Source organism: Electrophorus electricus, chromosome 20 (genome assembly GCF_013358815.1).
Source record: "Electrophorus electricus isolate fEleEle1 chromosome 20, fEleEle1.pri, whole genome shotgun sequence".
Classification (NCBI taxonomy): Eukaryota; Metazoa; Chordata; class Actinopteri; order Gymnotiformes; family Gymnotidae; genus Electrophorus; species Electrophorus electricus.
The window spans coordinates 3110003-3126420 of record NC_049554.1 but is presented as its reverse complement, the minus strand read 5'-3'; the positions used below and the strand labels follow the sequence as shown (position 1 = coordinate 3126420).

Below are 16418 nucleotides of genomic sequence, written 5' to 3'. Positions count from 1 at the left end.
ACTGTTTAATTCACTGGACTGGAAGAAACAATGCAGCAGAACCAGACAACACATTTTAGGAGCCAGTGATCTGGGTCAATCAGATTGGTTTTGTCCCCCCCCCCCACACCTTCCCTTGACACCGTTATGACTTTTAATTCATGGATGCAAGACAGGGTTTATGTTCAAACTGATGTCTTTATTGGGGGAAATCAAGTTATCATAGTCATAAATCAAAGCAAAGGTTGGCAACCTGTCACCTAAATGAAATAAAGGGCAAAGAAAAACAGAAGGAAGGTAGAAATACACAAAATAAGAAGGGCTGATAAGTTGCCCATATGCACGCACGCACACACACCTTAGTAGCTAATACACAAGATTTTGGAATGGGTCTGTGGGAATTTGTGCCAGTTCATTCAAAACAGCATGAGCTTGGGGCTCTTTGATCATAGAGGACTTGAAACGTACATTCTGTATTTGGAGAGAAGAAATTAGTAACTCTTACACTTGCTCATGCAAGAGCCTGGAGGTAAGCTACAAGTGACACTCTAAAGACAAATCATTACATGCAAGAACCATAGGCAGTGAATCAGGTTTTAAAGCTGTAGGTTAAGCTCTGTTTATCATGAATTTCTGTAAGCAATGTAGATAGAAATGCTTAAATCCAACTAGACCCATACAGTTTCCCTTATAAAGTACTACCTAAGGTTTGAGACAGAAATTTTGCAAGCCCTAGTAGGGATATGAAAGGCATTTGGAAACATCTTTCATGGGTCTTGAATCATTTCATGCTGTAGGAGACTGGACTGATCATGCATGTTGGTCACTATGATGGACAACTATTTAAAATCTCTCTTTTTTGGTAGGGATTTGTTTTAAGGGTATTTGTCAGAGCTGTGTATCAGCTTCATTAGTGGATGTTGCTCAAAAACCCCATAGATAGTAGCAAGTAATTGTAAGTGCTATGAAGGTTACACATATGTCTGAATCTGGATCAGAAGCACCACCGACTTCAAATAATTCTGTTCAATCTCTCTACAGTAAAAAACCTATGCAAGTGGATACAATATCACACAAATATGACATAGGAAACCAAATAATTGTTTTTCAAGCAATGTTTTTATGTTATCACATCTGCAGCCTCCATCATGCACTGAAGACTATATTCTACATTTCCCATAATCCTCCTCTGCATTCCCAATCTCCAGGCTACTGATTTCACCTCGTTGTCTCAGGGTCTGGTTGTCTCTAACATATCTGTGCATTTAAACCCCTCATTTTGTATTGTTCTTCCCAAAGTATCATTCAGCCTAGCCGTAGCATTTCCAGACCATTTCTGTGTTGTTTTGCATGCCACTTTAGATTTGATCTTGTGCCTGGATTGGATTTTTGATCTTGTGTCTGGATTTTTTTTTTACCTACCCCTAGTCTGTTCATTTTCTAATTCTGTTTTTGAGCCTTGTGTGTTTTTTGTTTTGTTTTGTTTTTTGCTGCAGGCTTGCCCTGTGCTTATTATATGCTTATAAAATTAAGCCTTATTATCTCTACCAGTATCCGACTCCCTTTCTGCCTCCCAAGCCTGACACATATAAGCACCAAATTATGATTAGGCATGTGTCCAGTACACTCTAGTAATATTTCAGTTAACTGCAGATTTTGTTATGCATCTGTTTCCTGATGACCTGATAAATGAAAAATTGATTATTCCTTTCAATGGCTCATTCAAGCAGTACATTAAAAAAGCCAAAACGTTTGAAATTGAAACTTGAAAGTGCAAGTTAGAGCAGGAACCTCAGGGAACGTGTTTAGATTTGACTTGAGCCAGGGTACAGCTGGGCCCAGTCACAATGCAGATAGTCATGCGCCTACAGTACAGGTGCATTTAGAATTAACAGGCTCATGGGAGCACAGATGAACTTGAAAAAGGAAAACCAAAGAAGAAGCTAGTGCTGCACTTTCTGTTGTCACCCGTGCTGAAAACATCATCACATGATGGTTACATCCACATTGTTTCATCCTGTCTGCGTCAGTGCACACAGGACATAACCCAGATTAAGAATATGTAAAAGGAAAGCCAAGCCAATGATGAATAGCCCAAGGACATTTTCAGTAGGGTAGAATGGGTGCATAATAAACACATGGGAGGAGTAAATCTCATGGACAAATGTGTCTTAATGTATCTATAGATGCAAGAACAAAAGGTGGTGTTACAAGGAGGGTGAGTGAATCTTCTGCATTTCAAAGTGTCTGTAGATCATGTATGCATTAATGTTAGTTCTGTTGAGACATGTAAAAAAAGGAGACCTAGTGGAAATCCTCCTCCTTTAGAGCAGCGTCCAAGGCACTCCCTGAGGTCAGGTTTAGCCACTGGAAATCACTGGGCCAGCTCATTGAAGCAGAAAAAAAGCAAAATGTTGCCATGATGCTGCACGCAGGGCACATGGTGTCCTGGGTGCTTTATCAACAGATTCACAAACATTTAGTATTTTCACATGGCTGTTTTTGTCAAAAGTTAAAATGTTACGTGTTTTACAGGTTTTAGAGTTAGACTATAGTCCAAGTGTTAACATGGCCGGTGTGTGTTAGCCATCCTGTAATACCTTCAGTGTTCATTCTCTGACCACAGGACTGCAGTCGGCTGGGCGTGTTTAGCTATTAAATCACATGCAACTCAAGCAGCTGCTGCAAAACCTCATTCACACTAGCACAGCATCAACAGCTATGCTTCTATCAAAGCTGGTGCTTTTTAAGCAACAATCCACCATCTGAATAATATCTGCTCAGCAGTCATACTGTGGTCAGAAACTGAATGAACTGTGATGAACTTGGTGTAGGGTAGTTAAAAACTGATTGACAGTTCCAGAAAACAGTAGAACTTCTAATAAAGTGGGTAGAGAGTGTATGTATTATTTTCCATTATTTTTCTGCTTTCTTAAATACATAATGTGTTAAGAATGATGAAGAACCATGTAATGTTTTTCATGCCTTGGGTTTATTGTAATGTTGTAGTGGGCTATGGTCATCAGTGAGTGATGTCTGCATCAATACATTTGTTTATATGTATGTTTAAAAATACTTTTAAGAAATGCAGTATAATGCACTAATATAATGCATTTGTTGGTGCTTTATCTGATTTCATTGACATAAATTGAATATTTTGGAAATATTTACAAATGCAATAAAATAATAAATTTAAACTTTATTCTTTAAATGGTGATTTACACACACACACACACACATACACACACACAAATAATCACAAACAAGCCTACTATCCAAATATTCTAAAAAAGCTATAAAAAAGAGGGAGCAGAAGGTGAAAATAAAGTGACTCGTAAACTACATAGGTGGAGTGTGTGGGAATCAGTTGTACAGTAGCTAGAGTTTAATTAGTAGTCCAGGCACAGCATTTACATTTGTCATTAAATACTGTGCCAGGTCCACAATTTCTATCATAGGTGTCACCATTTACACAATCATAATATCTGTTGGGATTATCAGGATTAGGATACATTCCATTGGGCTTTCCATTACAGAAACCTGGTTTAGGTTTATGTGTGGTAGTTGTAGTGGTTGTGGTGGGTTTTAAGGTTGTCGGGTCATTAGGGTTGCGGGTGGTGGTGGGTCGTGGAGGTGGTGTCGGAGGCACTTCTGAAAAGAATATATTTAGTTGTGAGAAATTCAGAATGCAGCATTCTTTGTCTTCTGTAGAAGGAAAATCAGATACATATTACATAGAACAAAGAATATGATCAATTTACTGATATCCAGAAGATTTCTCAGGTGGCTTATGAGAGGATGGTTCCCCTGCCCGCAGAATTGACCAGCAAAGTCATCCAGATCCAGAGCCCAAACAAAAGCCCCTCCAAACTTGTTGTCTTTCAGATAGCGGATCTATGAAGCAGAAGGGGAAAAAAACTGAGGATTCTATAAAATGTAAATTGAAAAGATATTAGAATAATTTTGTTAGCACCCTTGTTTTTATTTTAAATTTTCTTTCTATTGAAAATATTCTGTAGTCTATTTTCAATAACATTTTATCCCACCCAATTTTTCATTCCTGCTCTGTAAATTGTAAAGTACCTTGATTTCATAGCTCTCTCTGGTGTCAAAGCCAACCCATTCCCCACTTTTGGTGGCATAGGGTACTCTCTGATCCTCACTCCACTGAAGTGTAGTTCCCTGAAGGAAGCCACAGATCTATGGGGAAGAAACAGCATAAACCAATAGCTTGGGGGGGAAATGTTAGTTCAAACCCTTTTCTCATCTTATTTGCCCAGTACTTCGTAGTAGGCCCAGAAGCCAGCCTCTCTGGTATAGACTCCAGCAGATGCAGGTCCACTGGCTGGAGATCCAACTCCGGTATCTGAGGAAGTCAGACGGAAGGTACGACCATATGTGGCGAACCCCATCCTCAGTTTCTCCACAGGGGCACCATTGTCCCTCCAGTATCTCATGGCATAATCCTTAACATGAGGGACAAATATTATATCAGGATTGGGTGGGTAATATAAGTTTCTACATCAGTGTCGGTTAGGTTAGAAATATTTGGTGATATCCCAGTGCTTCTTATAAGTGAATGTTTTAAGATTTAAAATCCCTAAACTCAGCACAAGGATATTTAAATCAAGACATGAATCCTATCTGGAAAGCCTCATTTCTGAGTTATTACCGTGTTGAAGTAAGCAAGATTTCCCTCATCCTTAGCTCCTTGATAGAGGGGGCTGTTGTGTCCTGTAAATCTCTCCCAAGTTCCATGGAAATCATAGGTCATAATGTTGATGAGGTCAAGATATCTAGAGTTTTAGACACAATAATCATTAATGTTATGAAGAGTGAACAAAGTCTTCACAACTGTTTTAATGCTATCCTGACCAGTATAGTTGCTTGTTTCTAGTTTCTAATATATTTGAATTATTTCTTGGTCAAGATTTGCAGATATCTGTATAGAGCACAGATTTCACAGAAATACACTGTCTGTGAATTATACCACTTCACCACCTACTTGGCAATCTCAGCGATTTCATATCCAGCATCAATTGTATCTTTGCCAGCTGATACAGCAGCAGTAATCCTGAGTCTAGGCAGCCCAGTAGCTTTGCTCTCTGCCTCATAAGCTTCCAGCAGTTCCTGAACAATTGAAGCAGGCAGGGATGGCGAGGAAACCCAGGAACATTACCACACCACTTAAATGAACACATTTACAGCGGTTTATTTTGGTTTAAATGGACTAGGATTAAGTCATCAGACCTACCTTGCACAACAGGGTGAATCTCTGCTTGTCCTCTGGAGGACTGCCTCTGGAGCCTGGGTATTCCCAGTCCAAGTCCAGACCATCAAATCCATATCTCCTCAGAAATATGATGGTGGACTGGATGAACTTTTGACGGTTTTCAGCAGAGGACACCATGATAGAGAACCTGAGGTTGATTTTTAACCATTTAAATGAGTTGCATTGTAATAAGCATGGAGACTGTTATCCAGTTGCAAATGATTGAAACTCAGAGGTACTTTTAGGATTACTTGTGAAGTAAAATAATTCATAAAATGCTCACTGGGTTGAGCCAAAATTCCATCCGCCAACAGCCAAAAAAGTTATAAGACCAGGATTCCTGCATTGATCAAGAAAACATACATCAAGAAAACATACACTCTTGCAAATGGCTACCTTCTTCAAAGTTACGCATTTGGGAATCTATTTGTCATACATACTTGTTCTTTAAGCCATTGAAGGCTTCGTAAAGGGTCTCATCATTCCATTCATATGTGACGATCTCATTAGCATAGTTAATCATAGCAAAGGCATAAAACAGATGGGTGCAGAGAAAGGGATCCACATTGGAAGGCATGTACTTCCCAATACCAGGTCGGTACTGGGACCAGTTGGTGAAATAACATCCCAGGTCTTCAGAATATGCTGCATAACAAAGATAGAAATTCATTAAATTATGCTGGAATAAGTTCAACAGATGCTGATTGATATAGTTCATTGATAGGTACGTAAATCCTCTGTGACTCACCAAAATGACATAGCACCAAGCATAAGCCTAGTAACATGGAGATGTTAGGTTAGTAAACAGTATAATTATTCAAATATTAAGAAACAGGCTTGGAAACAATAAATTCAAATACCTGCTAAAAGCGTAAGCCTAGCCATTTTGATGGAAGCAAAATGTTTTTCAGCGGCACTGACACTGTCTCTACTGGTATGTAGATAGATGCAAACTTTGAAATGGTACTCTTAGACGCTGAAAACGCCTTTATTCATCTGCAAAAAGGCCAGCAAACCCTTAGATCACTGAGTTTAAATAAGCACCTGGTAGACTGGAGTCCTCAATAATCAGATAAGGGTTGAAATGTTTATTAGCACGTCCAGAGATAAGATATCTACTGTAAACTGTGGACTGAACGGACTCAGTTATAGCATGTTGTCAGAGTACAAAATTCTGTCCTATCTTTGAACTTTTGAAAGGGGATAATCTGATGACATGAAACCATTGTGCATTATAATGTGTAATATATTGTTTAAATTATATTCCTAACTGTGACATATATCAGGAAGAAGCTGGCAGAGCTGATGTACAGTTGTATTAGACAATTAACAACCATTTAGTTAGATATACAAGGTTTTAAAAAATCTCAAAAATGTATTTGTATGTATGTGAAATGCAGCAGGTGAACATTCATGCAAAACATTTCTGGTTTGTCTTATGCTTGTGTTTATAGTTAAACTTCAGCTAAATTTCATCATGTAAATGCTTTAAGAGTTGTAGTTCTAAAAGAAATATTGCAGTCTAAATAACAGCAGCAATTTAGTAAGATCAATAGTAACTGCAGGAAGTCTTAATTGATTTTTGCACATTTCCAACTTCAGACTAAGTATCTGTCTTAAGACATTCAAAGTATGGCATTATCTGAGCTGTGTTCTGGTTTATAAGGAACGCTCTTTACCTTTAGTATAAACACATTTATCTACAAGCTGACAGTTGCACATTTTAGACCAGCGTCTATATTATCACGTTATTTATTAATGCAGGACAGTTAATACAGTGTAACTGCTCTAATGGTCCAGGAAATATTTTAGCTCTTCCTCTATTTAATCAACTTTATGCATATTATTGTTTTATTGTTATTACACAGTTGTTTAAGATTAGGAAGCCATATATAGTACACATTAAATAGAAGACTCAGGTGATCACCATAACCCTGTTATTTTATTGAACACCTTGAATTGTTTTATGCAACTGTTATGCAACTGCACTGTAATAAATGTTATGCAACTGTAATTTGTTCTGGCTAACAAGAGAACTTGTTTCAAAATTAGCATACATATCCTCTAAGGGCTGGTCCTTGTCTAAAACAGACCAGAATGTGAGGCTTGTTTAAAACCTTTTTTGGAATACTGCCTGGCATGACTTTAAGACTGCTAGTAGGCATCCTTAAGATGATCTGTTCTAGGATTTTAGATCAACAAAGTATAGTAAGGGGTAGAAGATAGTTGAAAGGGATAAGGGTCTGGTTCTGAAACTAATCACCAATAGATTATTTATCTTATAAAGTACACTTATAAAGTGTACCTAAAGGTAATTAGAACATGCAGATATGAAATACATTTTTATTAAAAAGAAATAAAGAGATAGGTGAGTGAGCATTACAGATAGGTAGGATCTACTAAGGTAGTTCACATGGTACCATCGTTCATGAGATTTTTTCACTCACGTACCAAAAAGGGGAACCCTTCACTGAATTCTAAACTCTATATTTTGCATTTGGTAATAATCATATCCAGAGATACATACATACCTGATGGCTTTGCTTTGTAGCATGGAGCCATGTCCCTTGGACAGTAATAGTAAGCCCAAAATCACATTAAGTACATCTTCCCTGAGGCTAAATGGCTCACAAAGGTTTCACCCAAAAGTTGTCCAGTTGGATTAACAAACAGAATGCTCATGAGTAGTTGTTTATGCTTGCTAGCTGTGCTTCTTGTGCCTGAAGCTATTGTGATTAATGGTGTACATTCAGCTAGGTGGACAGACAAGGTGTTTGACTAATACCATTTGGCGCTCTTATTTTTTACTGACTTATATTTTCTTCTGCCAAAATGGAAAGTCTCACAGATACAGTACAATAAATGTAAAATTACTTGAATAAATTTTTTATTTAAAAGCACAGTTTGGAAAAACGTGCTTTGAAAACTTCTCCTGTATACACTGACAGCTTCAAAGAATGTACATTCAGTCACATCACATTTCATATTCAAAAGCAATTCAAAACAAAACAATTTATTCTAAATCTAAAAAAGAATAATGCACTGCTGGTGCACATTGCTGGTAGCAAATACTACATCTACTCACTGGTGCTGAATAACATGACAGAAACTAACAGTGCCTGTCACACTGACTCTGGGGGAATGCTACCTTTGGCCACTAGAAGTTGGTCTCACTGGAGTTCTGAGTCCCCTTCATCTGTATGCCTTCCCCTTGTCTCAGTTGTTCGGGGTTACCCAGTGTACCCCAGTGTTTTTACAATCCTCTTGCATTCTTTCAGTGTGAAGTCTTGTCATGGTGCTGGGCATTTTCCTGTATCATCTGTCTGACCATTCTGCTTTATTCTTTGTTCTTGTGATTTTGTTCTTTCCTTTTGGACATGTGATGTGCCTTTTAATGGCATAGCTAAACAATGATGTTGTTGAAAAGACCACTTATGGGCTTACATTAATTTTTACTACATAGGTGGTGATATGTGTGCTACATTACACTACAGTCTACAGTTCAAGGCCTTTGCCAAAAACACGTTATATCCAGTAAATTGTTACTTACTTTCTCTATTTAGAAGTTAAGTACTGTATGTGTGCTCTGCTCACCTGGAACAATACAGTGATCATGACCATAGAAAACAGCTAGTTTTGACCCCGGCCCCCTGTTTTGTAATGTGTAGTCACAAAACCATTGTGAGTAATTCTGAGAAAGGCACAGCACAACAATTTTTAAATTAACCAATTAGCAGTAATAATGGAGTGGTCTCTCACTACCTGTGCATCATATCAAACATCATCAAAATCACCAATATAACTGTTGTGTTGATGATGTCCAGTACAGACTCCTAACCATCACCACTGTATCCTAACCACCACCCACTCCTAAATCTTGACCTCTTCGCTTAAATCTATGTATGAACTCCAGTTTTCTGAAAATGAGCACTGACAAATTTAAAGTCTTACTGACTGGTCTCTGTCCTCAGTTCCTAAGATCTCTGATCTTGCCTTTAATACTGATGGGATGATTGTCAGCACTCCCCACTTCTTATTGCAGAAACTTGATGTAATCTTTGAGATCCTTCTTAATTTTAAAGCTCATTATTTTCTATCCAATTTCACGGTTTTTCATCTTTGTAATATAACTCACCTTTTCAATTTGCTGAACACAAAAGATGCATAAACATTGGCCCATGCCATTATAACAACTCATTATGATTACTTTCATTTCCATTGTAATTCCAATTCCCTACCTTTGTTACGTTGTTATTATTTCGTTAATAGAACAAGATTTAAACGTCCCAACATCTCATGTCTCACTAAACACATAGAACAAGATAATTCATATCATTTTTTTTTCTGTTTAACAAAAAAATTAATCATTGTGAATGTTTCTCAACTCAAGTCATATGGTCCATTGCTCTATTTTATGATAACTCTGTTATATCTGTTCAGCAACTGTGTTCAGCAACTGTGATTCCCCAGGGTTGGAGGTTACAAGGCTTCAGAAGGCAGGGACCTGTGTTTCAGCACATATTTAACCAGGCACCCACTGCTACTAAGTCCCCACACCAAATACCCTACCTTGAGTTCACACCAGCAGCCTTCCTGCACGGATTGTGTCTGCCTCATGTTTCCTTTTTGCACTTACATTTTTGCATATTTTTATACGCAAGTACAAAACATTAACCATGTTGTCAATCACTAACCATTTTCAAATATCTATTGGAAGTTTTATTTTTGACATTTTCAACAATGTTGAATGTTGAATTCTGTGAAAGGGAGGCAGCTTTGATTTGAATATATATTAGACATTGATCATATATTAGACAACATGTTCCCCTCATGGCCAATTGCAACATTTACATCCGTCAATAAAGACCAGGCCTGGTTGGCAATATTGTAGGTAGGTGTTCCCTCGAAAGCATTGGAAGTAGGTGGTTTCATCAGCAGGGTTAGGGTACAGGCCATCAGGTTTTCCAGTGCAGAAGGAGGTTATGGGGTTTGGGGTGGTGGTCGGAGGCTGAGTGGTGGTCGGCTTGGGAGGAAAACCTGCAGACAGACGTATGTTGTTACATAATGTACTTAATGATGGCAAAAACAATTACAACTGGTTTAAGGTTGGTTTAAACATTTGATGACTTCATATATTAAGAGCATAAACCTGTGACTGAGATTTGCAAAAGCAACTAATGAAAAATCTTGAGTACATGATTATTGTTCAGCAATAGCACTCAGGTGAAACTTTATTCATTGATACCAAATCAGTATAAGAAATCCATATAGTAATATACATATGGTCTAACTAAAGAGAGATATGGCCCAGGCATCTTAAATCAATACAGCTTGTTTACCAAGAGAGTTACGTAGATGGTTAACAAGGGGGTAGGCCCCATCTGAGCAGAACTGTCCTTGAAAGTCATCAAGGTCAAGGGTCCACACTGATGCTCCACCGAGATTCATGGAATTGAGCCAGTGAACCTGAGAACAAACACAACAGATGACAGAACAGATGAGGTTGATATAACAGACCGATAAGATATTGCAATATGACGACAGGTAAGATATGCATAAATACATAATTAAATAACAGAGGAAATAAATCACTGCACTAAATTCTGTCATTGATTGCGTTGTATAGTCTAGCATACCTTGGCAGAGTAGCTCTCTTTATTGTCATATCCCAGCCAGACATTTCCTTGTGTAGCATAGGGAACACTCTGTTCATCAATCCATCCTACTTTAGCCATTGATACAAAGCTGCAAATCTATGGAGCAGACAACCTTTCATCACTACGAATATTGTTACTATCATTACCGTTATCACCCATTTCTTTAAGACTTTAGTTATCATCAACTAAATATTATAGTTATCATTAGTTTGAACAACAAAAAAAAAGAAATCTCATACTAATCTATCTCTGTTTTTGAACTAATTTCATTGCTTATGCTTATTGAAGTTAAAAAAAAACAAACTAGATTTTTTTTTTCCACTGAAATGCATCGGTGCAGAATTAAGGATAAATGGAGCCACTGCGGTCATTTACCTCATAATAGGACCAGTAACCCGCCTCACGGGTGTATGGACCCGCGGCGGCAGGGCCATTGGCGGGGGCACCAAGAGCCGTCTCAGTAGAGCTGAGGAGAAATGTGCGTCCATAAAGTGGGAAACCCAGGAGTAGCTTCTCAGCTGGAGCTCCATTACTGATCCAGTAAGACACACTGGCGTCCTGAGCAGAGTGAGAGAGAAGGCCACATCTTAATTCTGATGCACATTTGAGCTTTTTTTAAATGTGGCTTGTGGGTTTTTTCTTACAATGTTGTGATACATGTGGCTTCCTTTATCCAAATAGCTCTTGAAGAGGGGGCTGTTGTGTCCTGTGACTTTTTCCCATGATCCATGATAGTCATAAGTCATGATGCTGATGAAGTCTAACTCGCTGTAAAGACAAAAGTTAAGATATAGGGTGCAAACATTGCTGACCTTTTATGGATTCCTGTGTCTTCAAAATAAAGTAGTACACTGATGCAGTCTCAAGTATCTCAGCATACCTTGAGATTTCACGGACCTCATAAGCAATATCAATGACACTCCTTAAGGCAGCCACTTTGGCAGAGAGCAGCAGTGGGGTCTTCTTGGTGTCTAAGGCCTCTTGCTCGATTGCTGCCCTCAGCTCCTGCAAATTGTGTGATGTAACAATACACTCAACATCAAACCATGAGGTACTACTCCCCAAAAGCCATGCAAATTATGATAACAGTAAAAAATGAATTAGACAGACATGATCATTAACAAGTTGTAGATGCTGACAGGTGTGTATTCCAAGTTAAAACCATCTTGCAGAGATCAGTCAGCGGCTCAGCATGTTGCCTACCCACCTGAATCAGTGCGGTGAATCTCTGCTTGTCTTCTGCATTGCTGCCATTATGCCCAGGGTAATCCCAAGCTAAGTCCAGGCCATCAAAGTTATGAGTGCGGACGAAGAGCAGGGCAGAGTGGATGAAGGTCGCACGGTTGGCTGCATTGGCCACCATATCAATAAACCTGAAAGAGTCACTTGTGTGACATTGCTGTGATTGTTGAAAGACAGACTGATCTTTTTATTTGGGCATGATAGCCTACTTCCTTTTTCATTTCTGATATTTCCTGATCAGAGTAAGTGAGGTATATAACATATTTGTATCATATCATGTGTTTGTTAAGGTTGATAAAATGCTTGCAGCATGCATGGTAGAGTTTATGACAAGTTTATTTGGGTGATACCTACGGGCTGTAACCCATGAACACACCTCCAACTGAGAGCAGTGTCTTCATTACGGGGTTTCTGAAAAGGAGAAAAAATTCCATCACTTTTTTTTTTTTTAGAAAACTTTTTAAAATAAATATCAGTGTGAAATTAATAACATGCACCATCATTGTAGATCAATCACAGTTTGAATATTTGCAGCCATACATGGTTATTGAAAATTATATTAAATACACTGTTTAGTCACTGTAAGGTCACACTCACACATTTTTCAGGTTGTTCAGGTTCTTGTACATGATCTCGTCGTTCCATTCGACAGTAGCAATCTGGTGGTCTGGGCCGACAGTGGCCATCGTATAGATGACATGCGTGCAAAGAAATGGATCCACATTTCCAGATGTGAACTTTCCACTGCTTGGCCTGTACTGGGACCAGTTGGTAAAGTAGCACACCAGCTTGGTAGAAGCAGCTATAAGAAAATATTTATTTTCAGCTACAGTTGATATCACACCAATCCTTATGTTTTATGTGTTAGAGTAATATGATTTGATTTTAATTTACATATACATCATTTGGCACACACACACACACACACACACACACACACACACACACACATATATGAAGAAGATTCTAAGTGAGTAACTGCAGTGTACTGTAGTATATATATATATATATATATATATATATATATATATATATATATATATATATATATATGACAAATGACAAAGAGAGAGATAGGATTCTTTAAATGGATAAAAATATAAATGCATAGTGCTAAATTACCTATTTGAAGTGTAAGGAGGAGTCCCAGTCCTATGACAGGGTGAAGCCAAACAAGCATGAATTAACAGAAAGAAACACAAATGCAATGCAGGTAAACTAAAAATGAGGATGTCATAAATATCAAAATACCTGCTAGATGTAGTTTTGACATTGTGATATTAAATCCCTCCAGATGATTCTAGAAAGCCACCTAGAGACACATGTATTGAACAGTCAATATACATAATAATAAAAGATGTCTTGGTATGAAATAAATGTAATATATTTATATTTGCAGACTATTGTATATTCTTAACTATATTCTTAGCAACAGAGAAATGTTTACTTTCACCTATTGAGGGAAACTATTTGTCACTGCAGTTTTTATGTTATTTATTTACTTTATGTCATGTGCCTAAGCTGTTCTTAAATACTTAGTCACTTTCACATGAAATAAATGTACAATATGGTCATCATTTCCAATCCTGATTGACAATAGCACAATCATACACATTGAGAAATACACAGTGCATTAGTAAGATTTGCTGGTCATCCCTGAAACTACAATTAGTAAATGATTATTTTTTACCTGTCTCATTCCCAAAGAATCCTCTGAGGTAACTTGAACAAGTTCAAGCTCATTTATACTTAGCTAATATTAATGGGTACCAAAGTACAGGTGATAAGTAATGTTCAGGAAGCAGGAAATACACTGATAACTGATGAATTCCTAAAAAACATTTATGGAGCGCATAATATTGCATTAATCATTCTCTTCAACCAACCTTAATGCAGACATTTTTAAATTACATTTACGAGAAACATGGTCATCAGTAGTAAATGTGTCAGTTATTGTTGCACTGCCCAAAAGCTTAGTCATAGTCTAAATGCTGGTCAAGTAGTTCAAAAATCTTTAGACATCTTTAAATATTTAGTGGTTTTTTAGGTGTTGTGGAATTTTGATGTTCTGTGTCCCTATCTCAAGATGAGATGAATCTGTTACAAAAGGGTAGACTACTACCCTTTCAAAGGCACCATAAACATATAATAATTATTGCAAGAGGAATTTATTTGGGTTCATCTGAATTGCCATGAAGACCATTACCACCCTTGAAAACTGTGGCCTGCCTTTAATATGTTCAGTTTTGTAACAGTTTTGCATTCCACATGTAGATGCTGTTAGGCATGGAGTAAGGAGAAGGCTTATTGCTAAAGAACTGTTGACATGACATAAAATGTAAAATGAATGTTAAATTTAAAAATGTCAAGGGTTTAAGTGAATTCATTCTTTTTAAATTCACTGAAACACTAATGGGGGGCAGGGGGCAGAGCAAATGGATCAAGAGGAAATATCTTAAGAACCTTTATAAATATATTCATATTGAATTCAGTATTGATTTCTCCAGAAGCTATTCTGCAGTAAGGACACACTATCCCTAGGACTTCTGTTGGATATTAGTGGTAGACTCAAATGAATATGAATGTAAAATACACAGACATGCTTCCTTTAAATACAATCAAAAGGTGTTTATTGAAGAATATTTACAAGTTCCATATAGTAGGTTCATTCAGTTCACATTGGAAATGCTCAACTGAACATTGACGGTTTGGGTATGCGGTAGTTCAAAGAGACCCCCCAAACGGACTCAAGAAGATAATACTGAACTAGTCAGTCAAAAGACTCCTTACACACATCATTCCTTGAAAAAGAAACACATTCGAGGAAACAGGCCACTTTTTCCTGATCTGAGACCAGGTGGATGGTAAAATGTCAGATTATGGTTGGACAAAATTGATCCTAGAACAGCAATTAAGACAGCCTCTTTGCAATGCTATGACAATACAAAGGTTATACATGAGACTTATTGTACATATCAGATGGATTACAAAAACCTGGAGAACCAAAATGATCATACTGGATTACAAAGTGTCTTCAGAATCAGAGACAATATTTTCCAACCTCTGATGGTTTTAGTACTTGCTCGGTGTTGCCTTACAGATGGTTTCTCATGAACAATAACAGTTAATAAGCTGGAATCCAATGTTGCGGATCAGTAGAGGCGATTAAATGGGTGGTGTGTAGCAGTAAAGAATTTTGCATCATGAGACAGAGCAACAGCAAAGTACAGTCAGTCTCAGGAGAAGGAAGCATTGGGTGGTGTTCAGATGAACGCCCATGGAAAATGCGGATAAATGAAGCACCAACAAACAACATAGACCAAACCTGTGCACCTGTTTTACAGGTTTCTATGTTATGACAAGATAATTGATGTGGAGAGTATAATGTATTAGGGAGTGTGGTGAATTTCTACAGTGCAGCTGATCTTCTAACAGGCAGTGTTCCTTTACATGGATTGTAATTATTTGTGGCTGAACCTTTTCTAAATTCTTTCAGTATTGTGAGTCTTAGTTTGAATTCCAAATCATTTTGGCAATTGGTAAACAAGTTACAATAAAAGTGAAATGGTTCAATAAGCAGTACAATACTGATCCTCAAATGAACAGAGTATATTTCATACATCTCTGTGCATGTGTGTTTGCATGTATGCAAGGCAAACCTTTTGTGTGTGTGTGTGTGTGTGTGTGTGTGTGTGTGTGTGTGTGTGTGTGTGTATGCAAGACACCATTTGTATCTGTGTGTGTGTATAACACACCTTCGGGGTCAATGGCAGATAAAAGAACTAACCTGTACTGTTCTGTCAAGTTTTGTAAATACAAACTTTAAAATGTGTATTTAATTTAAAAAAAAATGAATTTTTGAAGGAACTGAAGCAAATTATATATTAGGCTTTGACAATTCATTCAGTTGAAAAATCACATTTTTTAAGTTAATATTACATGCAATATTGCATGTAATTTTCTATTTGTAATTTTCTATAATGTTTTCATAGCTCATACCTATATGTGTATTATAATTACTTGACATATTTGCAATGTCAATCCAAATGCCAGAAGATTGTCTTGATGTTTTGACAAGACAAGGCCTGGAGAGGTTCCCTACTACACATAGCCTGAGAGAGTCAAGGATTCACACTGACACTTAGATAATGCAAGGTATGCTAACATGGTCTATGATGTGCTGTTCCACATACTAATAAACAAGAAATTCTAATCGAGAACATAAGGATTTTGGACCTTGTCTCTGAATCTTTCACCATAGCTAGTCC

At 37.5% G+C, this 16418-nt stretch overlaps 2 protein-coding genes across 2 annotated transcripts; both read right to left on the bottom strand.

Annotated features, from left to right (window-relative positions):
* Window positions 1-3364: 3364 nt before the first annotated feature.
* On the bottom strand, window positions 3365-6136 carry chia.2 (chitinase, acidic.2). The gene is made up of 11 exons (XM_027028414.2): window positions 6112-6136; window positions 6000-6026; window positions 5692-5896; window positions 5535-5591; window positions 5234-5399; window positions 4985-5109; window positions 4652-4775; window positions 4263-4445; window positions 4063-4179; window positions 3741-3873; window positions 3365-3630 (listed from the first exon to the last, which is right to left on the bottom strand). Exons 1-11 carry the CDS (start codon window positions 6134-6136, stop codon window positions 3365-3367), a joined length of 1428 nt encoding a protein of 475 aa, XP_026884215.2.
* A 3943-nt stretch (window positions 6137-10079) lies between these two features.
* On the bottom strand, window positions 10080-13330 carry chia.1 (chitinase, acidic.1). The gene is made up of 10 exons (XM_035520593.1): window positions 13273-13330; window positions 12748-12952; window positions 12505-12561; window positions 12116-12281; window positions 11789-11913; window positions 11553-11676; window positions 11284-11466; window positions 10888-11004; window positions 10591-10717; window positions 10080-10288 (listed from the first exon to the last, which is right to left on the bottom strand). The coding sequence occupies exons 1-10, from the start codon at window positions 13328-13330 to the stop codon at window positions 10080-10082; spliced, it is 1371 nt and encodes a 456-aa protein (XP_035376486.1).
* Between the last annotated feature and the right edge of the window lie 3088 nt (window positions 13331-16418).

Bases quoted from the DNA above. Each gene is read 5' to 3' on its own strand.
- chia.1 (XM_035520593.1), bottom strand. From the start codon at position 13,330: ATGCTTGTTTGGCTTCACCCTGTCATAGGACTGGGACTCCTCCTTACA. The intron at 11,467-11,552 runs GTAAGAAAAAAC...CACTCTGCTCAG, and splicing joins GCCACATGTATCACAACATT to GACGCCAGTGTGTCTTACTG. The intron at 11,005-11,283 runs GTAAATGACCGC...TCTGCTCCATAG, and splicing joins GTTACTGGTCCTATTATGAG to ATTTGCAGCTTTGTATCAAT.
- chia.2 (XM_027028414.2), bottom strand. From the start codon at position 6,136: ATGGCTAGGCTTACGCTTTTAGCAG. The intron at 5,592-5,691 runs GTATGTATGACA...TGATCAATGCAG, and splicing joins TTCAATGGCTTAAAGAACAA to GAATCCTGGTCTTATAACTT. The intron at 4,446-4,651 runs GTAATAACTCAG...CCTCATGTTAAG, and splicing joins ATCTTGCTTACTTCAACACG to GATTATGCCATGAGATACTG.